General features: G+C 39.3%; 1 protein-coding gene across 2 annotated transcripts in view; it reads right to left on the minus strand.

The window, feature by feature from the left end:
* GPR156 (G protein-coupled receptor 156) overlaps positions 1 to 7153 on the minus strand; it is a 58537-nt gene extending 51384 nt beyond the window's left edge. For both annotated transcript variants that reach the window (XM_060009906.1, XM_060009904.1), the window contains exons 1-2: positions 7058 to 7153; positions 6706 to 6842 (exon numbers count right to left, since the gene is read on the minus strand). In XM_060009906.1, coding sequence (XP_059865889.1) covers positions 6706 to 6842; positions 7058 to 7153 — 233 coding nt within the window. The remainder of the gene's footprint in view (positions 1 to 6705; positions 6843 to 7057) is intronic.
* Between the last annotated feature and the right edge of the window lie 1509 nt (positions 7154 to 8662).

Consider the following 8662-nt stretch of genomic DNA (forward strand, 5'->3'; position numbering starts at 1 on the left):
CAGGCAACCACTCATCTGATCTCTATCACTACAGATTAGTTAACAATAGATTAATTTTCTAGAATTTGTATAATTGGTATTATATAGTAAACAATCTTTTTTGCCTGTCTTCCTTCACTCAGCATAATTATTTTGATATCCATCCATTTTGTTCCAAATATTAATAATTATTTTAATGTTGAGTAGTATTTCATTGTATGGATATACCAAAATTTGTTTATCCGTTCACTTGTTGATGGATATTTGTTATTTGCAGTTTTTGGCTATTACAAATAAAACTGTTATGAACATGGTAGACAAGTATGGTATACATATAGCTTAATTTCTCTGGGTGAAAACCTGAGAGCAGAATGACTGGATCATATGGTAGCCATATGTTGAACTTTTAAAGAAACGTTCAGGCTGTTTTCCAAAGTGGTTGTACCATATTACATTCCCACCAGCAGTATATGCCAATTTAGCCAGTCTTTTAAAATTTCAACCATTCTAATAGGTGTGTAGTGGTATTTCATTGTGGTTTTTTTTTTTTTTTTTTTTTGCCCGCGCCGTGTGGCATGTGGGATGTGGGATCTTAGTTCCCTGACCAGGGATCAAACCCATGTCCCCTGCATTGGGAGCGCGGAGTCTTATCCGCTGGACCACCAGGGAAGTCTCTCATTGTGGTTTTAATATGCATTTCCCTATGACAAATGGTGTTGACTATCTTTTCACATGTCTATTTGCCATCCATATATCTTCTGTGGTGAAGTGTCTGTTCAAACCTTTCACTCATTTTTTTGTTGTTGTTGGATTGCTTCTTTTATTATCAATTTTTAGTATTATTTATATATTCTGGATACAAGTTGTTTATCAGATACATGACTTGCAGATATTTTCTTCCAGTATGTGGCTTTCTTTTCATTTTCTTAAGTTTCTCTTTAGAAGAGAAGATGCTTCTAATTTTGATGAAGTTCAACTCATCAATGCTTTGTTTTATGGATTTTACTTTTATTGTTGTACCTAATAAATCTTTGCTTATTATAAGGTCACAAAATTGTTATCCTATGCTTTCTTTGAGAAGTTTTACAGTTTTAGATTTTTTTTAGATTTAATAGATAGGTCTATGATCCATTTTCAGTTAATTTCTAAACATGGCACAAGATGTAGATCAAAGTTCATTTCTGCATATGGGTATCCAATTGTTCCAGCACCATTTGCTGAAAAGACTGACTGTCCCTTCTCCACTGAATTGCCTTTGCACCTTTGTTGAAAAGCAGTTTCTCATGTATGCATAGGTTTATTTCTGGATTCTATCTGTTCTGTTGATGTATATGTCTATCTTTACCCAATACCAAACTGTCTTCATTACTGTAGCTTTGTAACATCTTGAAATCAGGTGGTCCTAGTCCTCCAACTTTATTCTTCTTTAAAGTTGTTTTGGCTCTTCTAGGTGCTTCATATTTCCATGTGAATCATAGAACCAGCTTGTCAATTTATATAAAAAAAGGCCAGCTGAATTGTGATTGTGATTGGGTTTAGTCTATAGATCAATAAGGGGAGAATTAACAATATTGAGTCTTCTAACCCATGAACACAATATGTCTCCATTTATTTAGAATTTCTTTAATATCTCTCAGCAATGTTTTGCAGTTTTCAATGCACAAGTATTTCACATTGTTTGTTAGATTTATCCCTAAATATTTCATATTTTTTATGCTACTGTAAATGGCATTACTTTTAATTTCACTTTTCAATTGTTTTTACTATATAGAAATACAGTTGAGTTTTGTACATTGATCTTGTACCCCGCAAACTTGTTAAAATAATTTATTAGTTCTAATTGTTTTTTAAAAAAAATAGATTCCATTGAATTTTCTGTATAGATGATCAGGTGACCTGAAGGTAAGCCATTTTAGTTCTTCCTTTCTAAGTTAGGTGACTTTTATTTCTCTTTGCATTGGCTAAAACCTTCACTGTTGAATAGAACTGGTGAGAGCAGACATCTTGCTTCTGATCACAATGGGAAAGCATTTAGTCTTCTACCATTAAAAATGGTAGGGAAGGGGCTTCCCTGGTGGCGCAGTGGTTGACAGTCCGCCTGCTGATGCAGGGGACACGGGTTCGTGCCCCGGTCCGGGAAGATCCCACATGCTGCGGAGCGGCCAGGCCCGTGAGCCATGGTCACTGAGCCTGCGTGTCCGGAGCCTGTGCTCCGCGACGGGAGAGGCCACAACGGTGAGAGGCCCGCGTACCGCAAAAAAAAAAAAAAAAAAAATGGTAGGGAAGGCAGCTATGCTCACCACTATACCACCAACGCACACCAAACACAAAATAGATAGCTAGTGGGAAGCAGCCGCATAGCACAGGGAGATCAGCTTGGTGCTTTGTGACCACCTAGAGGGGTGGGATAGGGAGGGTGGGAGGGAGGGAGATGCAAGAGGGTAGAGGTATGGGGACCAATGTATATGTATAACTGATTCACTTTGTTATAAAGCAGAAACTAACACACCACTGTAAAGCAATTATACTCCAATAAAGATGTTAAAAAAAATGGTAGGGAGTTCTTTTCTATTTTACTTTGTTGAGATTTTATCAGGAATGGATGTTGAACCTTGTCAAATGCTCTTTCTATGCCTATTAAGATGATCATATGGTTTTCTTTTTTAGTTGGTAAACATGGTGTATTATATTGATTGATATATGGATGTTAAAACAACTTTGCATTGCTGGAATAAACTTCACTTTGTCATGATGAATTATCCTTTTGATATTGGTTGTACTCAATTTGTTAAAATTTTGTTTAGAATTTTGGATCTATGTTCATGAGCCTACAGCCTTTTTCTCTTCTAAATTCTTTGTTTCCTAACTCATTACAGTAAGTTAGGAAATGCTTCCTTATTTTCAGTTTCTTAGAAGACTTTGTGTAGAACTAGTAACATTTCTACAATACAGGCACAGGGGTGCCTCTGGCTCAGGGTCTCTCACAAGTATACCCCTTGGTGAGCCATGGCTGCAGTCCTCCAAGGCTCGACTGGGGGAAAATCTGCTTCCAAGCTTATTCACACTGCTCTTAGCAGGACTCAGAAGATCTATTTTGAAGCTCACTGACATGGCTGTTAATAAGCCTCAGGTCCTTGATGGCCACAGACTGGAACATCAGCTCCTGGCCATGTGGGCCTCTCTGCAGGGCAGCTCACAAAATGGAAGGTGGCATCCCTCAGAGTGAGTGAGTGAAAGAGTGAGAGGGATCCAAGTTGGAAGCCATAGTCTTTTTGTAACCTTATCCCAAGTGACTAATAAGCAAATCAGTCAGTCTAGCCCATACTCAAGGAGAAGAGATTTCACAATATTGTGAGTACCAGGAGGTAGGACTTATTGGAGAACATTTTAGAGACTGCCTACCAAAGTTGTTCATGATATTAACTTATTTTCCTTCTAATATTTATAGAATCTTTAGTGATGACAGCTCTCTCTCCCTTACTTGGGTAGTTATATATTCTCTCTTTTTTTTCCTGGTCACTTGGTCTAGAAGTTGGTCAATCTTATTGATCTTCATAAAGTTTTTGGTTTTGCTGTTTTTATCTGTTGCTTTTCTGTTTTTCATTTTATAAGTTTCCACTTTGATTTTTATTATTCCTTTCTTCTGTTTATTTGGGGACTCATCTGCTCTTGTTTTCTGTTTTGTAAGGTGGATCTTTCTTCTTTATAATATGGAGTTTAGTGCTCTAATTTCCCCTGAAGTACTGCTTTAATGGCATCCAAAAATTTTTGATATATTGTGTTTTCACCTTCATTCAGTTGAAAATACTTTCTAGTTTCCCTTCTGATTTCTTCTTTGACCATGGGTTATTTTAAAGTATTCTATTTAGTTTCCAAATATTTCAGAATTTTCCAGAGATCTCTCTGTTATGGATTTCTAATTTAATTCCATTCTGGTCAGAGAACATACTTTGTATAATTTGAATCCTTTTAAATTTAATAAGATCTTCTCTATGGCCCAGAAGGTGATCTATCTTGGTAAATGTTCTGTGTGTACTTGAAAAGAATGTGTATTCTGCTCCTGTTGTGTGTAGGATTATACAAATGTCAATTAGGTCAAGTTGGTTGATGGAGTTGTTCAAGTCTTCTGTATCTTTACAGATTTTCCCTTGTAGACTACATTTTAAAATGTTATCAAAAATGCAGTATTGGTGACTGAACTTGAACACTGCTACATTATTTTTATTTTATTAAAATGTTTTTCTTACTCTGGCACACACATGCATGTGTGTGCACACACAGAGTCACATTCACAAATTTAGAGACCACAGAACTGGAGTGAAATGAGGCATCTAACTGTGATGCTGCACCTTTGAACAAATTTTACTATTTAAGAAAGCACTTTTGAAACTGGGTTATTTTATGTTTCCTTGTCTGACCTTGTAAGCTACTTAACTGCAAAATGTGTTTTTACTCACAGCGCCTCTTAATATGTTACTTTTTATGCCAAGTCATGCTCCCGCTGCAAGCAAGACAAGGAACAAAGTCTTTAGTAGAATGAAACAAATACAGGTGCTTCTGCTATAACACTGTTTACAAGTGTTCAGACATATAAATGCTTTTTAAAAAACCTCACATTCTACAAAATTGTGGATAAAAGTAATGGCTTATGGGAAAATAATGTGGGGCCATAACATATGAAACACATTTAACTTTGTAACCAGAATACTAATAAAAAACAATAATTATCTCAATTAAAATCCTAGTACTCAGTAAATGTCCACTACCACTTGTACCCAGGATCACAGCTGATTTTTACAGCCTTAAATCTGCAAGACATAGGTCCTGAAGGGCATTCACCTCCAATAGATAACATTGTCATCAAAATCTAATTTGGATCTCTGTTTTCTTCAGCAATCAATTGTTTTTAAATACGAAGGAAATGTCTTCTTCATGTCTTCATCTACTCCTGCAACTTCATCAGATAGCGTCACATTGTAGGTAGAATACCAGTTCTTGAAGCCATTAAACCAGCTACTGCTTGCACTGCTATCACAGTATTCTTAGCTTAAGGCTTCCTTCTTTAACTGTAAGAAAGCTTGCCCCTGGATGCTTTAAACTATTGATTAGCTGGGGAAAAAATTACATATGAACCAATGATGTTATTTTCTTATTTGCCAATTGGGTACTAACTTGCATTACAGAAATGTGTTGTAACTGAAAATAGTATACTCCATAGTTTTCTAACCTTGGAATGTGTGATTTTCCTAGTCATTTTCTTGGCAGCAGCTACTGCTGGGATTTAAATCTCCTTACTCCCAGGATCACTGAAAACATATTTACTGAGCACTTACTACGTTCCAGTCTGTTCTAAATGCTGGAAACAGTGGTGAGCATGACAGACAAGGTCCTTGTGTTCACAGACTTTACATTCTGGTGGGGGATGCAGACAATAAACAGGTAAATCAATAAATATGGTATTATCAGAGAGTGATACTTGCTATGAAGAAAACAAAACAGGGTGATGGGATATGGCATGAGACGTAGGGGGCTGGGTGGCCATTCTGTAGAGACGCTACCTTAGATAGGATGATCAGGGAAATCCTCCCTGAAGAGATGACAATTGAGACAAGACCTATCAGATGAGAAGGAACTAGTCATGGGACGATCTGGAGAAGACTGTCAGGCAGTGGGAACAGTAAAGTGACAGTAAATCAAAGGCCTTAAGATGGGAGTGGGCTTAGTGTATTTGAGGGACAGAATGAAAAGTGGCTGGGGAAGCTTCAGGGGTGCACCCAGGGCCAAGTGCCACTCCTCACTGCCGTGCTGAGGTTGACCCAGTAGATCAAGCCACTGCTGCCTAACAGTTCCATGTCCTCCAAGCCTCAGATGGCCAGTGGCACCCCAAAATACCTGCAGACAAATCCAACTGACTGACCCTCATCTGAGTGCCACGCCCAGGCAACGGAGCATAATACATTTGATCGCCACAAAGTGTCAGGCTGCTGTGGGGACAGGCGAGTTTGGCATCTCTGAGGGGGTTGTTGAAATCTGACATGGGCTCCATCCAGAAATCACCTGTAGACCAGGGAGAGAAGGCTGGAGCAGGGCTTCTCAGGAGGGAGCCTGGGATAGCTGGGGCAGGAGGATGGCACAGAGTGGGAGAGATGGGGTGGGCCTTGAGGGAAGGACTGGATACCAGTGAAGGAAAGATTCTGCAAGTCCCTTCAGAAAAAAAGCCATCACTTTGTTTCTTTTGTCAGTCCTGGGTGCCATACGCCCCTACCTGGATGAGCCAGTGACTTTCCAACCAGTCACAATTGCCTAGCAGAATAGCCAGGTAGTGGGGCTTCACTATTTTTACGGAAACCTTAGCTTACCCAGACTGGTTCCAATTGTGCTGCCATAAACTTTACTGCTTTGGAATATTTCTCTACGTGCTCTCTATTTTTAATACAAATACCTCATCTTCTCAGAAAGATCTCACCATCCTTTATGAGGAGAGACTCTTCATTCTCTTCTTTGGATATCCTTGTAGTAGTTAGCACAAGAGTGGGCCAGACCTTTCTCCTTCTCAAGAGGGAATTGTACTGCAAGGCCAGGCCTCCTTCAGGGACAGCTTCTCACATAGTTTAATGCCACAGTAGAACACAAGCTTTGCTGATACCAGCCAGCAGCTCGTGGTGCCAAAATGACACTAACACTCTGGGTTTCATGTTTCAGGCAACGAGATATGGGGCTGCTTACCTGTTCTTCCTGCAGCGAATTGTGAAGCCAAGAAAGAAGGCTATCAGCAGAATTCCACAGCTGAGGAAAGTCCAAACAACACCCAAGAGGGCAGGAGATAATGAAGAAATGGTCTTACTGCTGTGGTGGGAAGAGGTCTGAGAACAGAATGAAGAGAAGCTGTTAGGAACGAAGGCTCTTCTATAGATCAAACATGAACTGCCCCCATCACCCCCAGAGCTGGGACATAATGTCCTGCATAAGCATTTCCTCCTCGTACTTCTCCCCCCTCCACCACCACTACCATCATCAACAATAATAACAACAACGTGTACATCTAAGCAGCCCTGACACCCCATGGCTGCTCACTTACAATTGTTGTCCTGCAGAGATCATGAAGGGGTCTCCGCTCCAGCTCCTGGCCAGGAAAACCATCACACAATTCAGAGCAGCTTATTTCAGACTCCATGTCATCATATGCCCCTCTTGGTATGTGTTTATTCACAGTCTTGGTTACCCACCAGTAGATAACCAGAAGATCTTTGAGTAAAACAGAAGAGCAACTCAAATCTTTTCTTCAGAGGTGTCATTTTGAAGCTGGCTCCTGGTGCAGAATCTGGGACGAACAATCCATTCAGGTGGAAGTGGAGAGTTATTTCACTAAGCTCCTTCATCAGACACCCTCCAGGCTCTCCTCGTCCCCTGCTGCCAGTGCAGACCATGTGAGTCAAGAGCGGGCATCGTAGTAACCATGAAGTCACACACTGTGATGATTCTGGCTTGCCACCAGATGGCAGTCGCTGCTCCAAGTACTCTCACACAGGTCTCAAAGGAGAAGAATGCAATTAAGCCTGTTAAAAAACAAATGTTATTTATATATAACACACACAAATAAACACAAACACACACATATATGTAAATGGCTTATTACAGAGATTTAAAATATTTTACACATTTTAACTATATATTTTTATTATATGTAGTTATATACATTATATATAACAAAGGTTTAAAATATAGTATATATTTAAATAAATATATTTCAAAACCTCTTTAATAAACAATACTTTAAAAACAAAGACAAAGCACACCTAACAATTTATAGATATACAGCTCTACAGTCCCTCTTCTGATCCCTTTTATGGTCCAGCACTACAAGAATTTTAGTTTCAATATGTGAACACATCTTCTTTTTTCCCTAGTGGAAACCCCCCCTGCCCTTCAAAGATATTTCTATGCAACTTAGGGATTAAGCTCTGTCTGATCCTGGGTGGTGGTAGGCTCAGGTGCCCATACCGTCTGCATACATTGTCTGTTCGTTGGTCCTGTTCACTCCTGTTAGCTCAGTGAAGGGAGGAACATTCTATGCCCAGTCAGCTGGGATCTCAAAAGGATATGCAAGCCCTTTGCCAAGAGTTTTCTGTTTGTTTATTTTTTAACTGTTAGACTACTAGAAGTGGGATAGGCTACTCAGGTAATAGGGAGAGAAACTGAGGGTTCTAAGAATTCCCACAGAGTGAGCAAGTGGCCAGAGGATGGTGTTATTTCTCTCAGAAGATGATTGCAATATGAATACTGTGATCTAAAAAAAAGCTCTACCTTGCAGAACAAAAGTAGAAATGCTCAAAAGTAGAGAGGCTTAAATTAACTCCAGCAGAAAAGGCAGACATGTCCCCAATACTTTGAAGCAATCTACCCCGTAACAGAGAAACAGATTTGAAATTTTACCAGTGGGAATTTAAAAAAGGATGCCACTTCTGCTTTGTGTTTCTGAAACAGCTTAGCACAGTTTTCTTTTATTGTGGAGGAAACTTGGAAGAGGAAAAAAATCAATTATTATTATTCCAATGGCCACTGAATACAGGACTTGTGTTTAAGTCAGAACAATAGTGACTGGTGTAGAATGCCATCTTTGGATTCTGCATGCTTAGACAGGAACAATATAGCACCAGGTGCTGCCCATATATTGGACTCTCAT

The sequence above is a fragment of the Delphinus delphis genome, chromosome 4 (assembly GCF_949987515.2).
Source record: "Delphinus delphis chromosome 4, mDelDel1.2, whole genome shotgun sequence".
Lineage (NCBI taxonomy): Eukaryota > Metazoa > Chordata > Mammalia > Artiodactyla > Delphinidae > Delphinus > Delphinus delphis.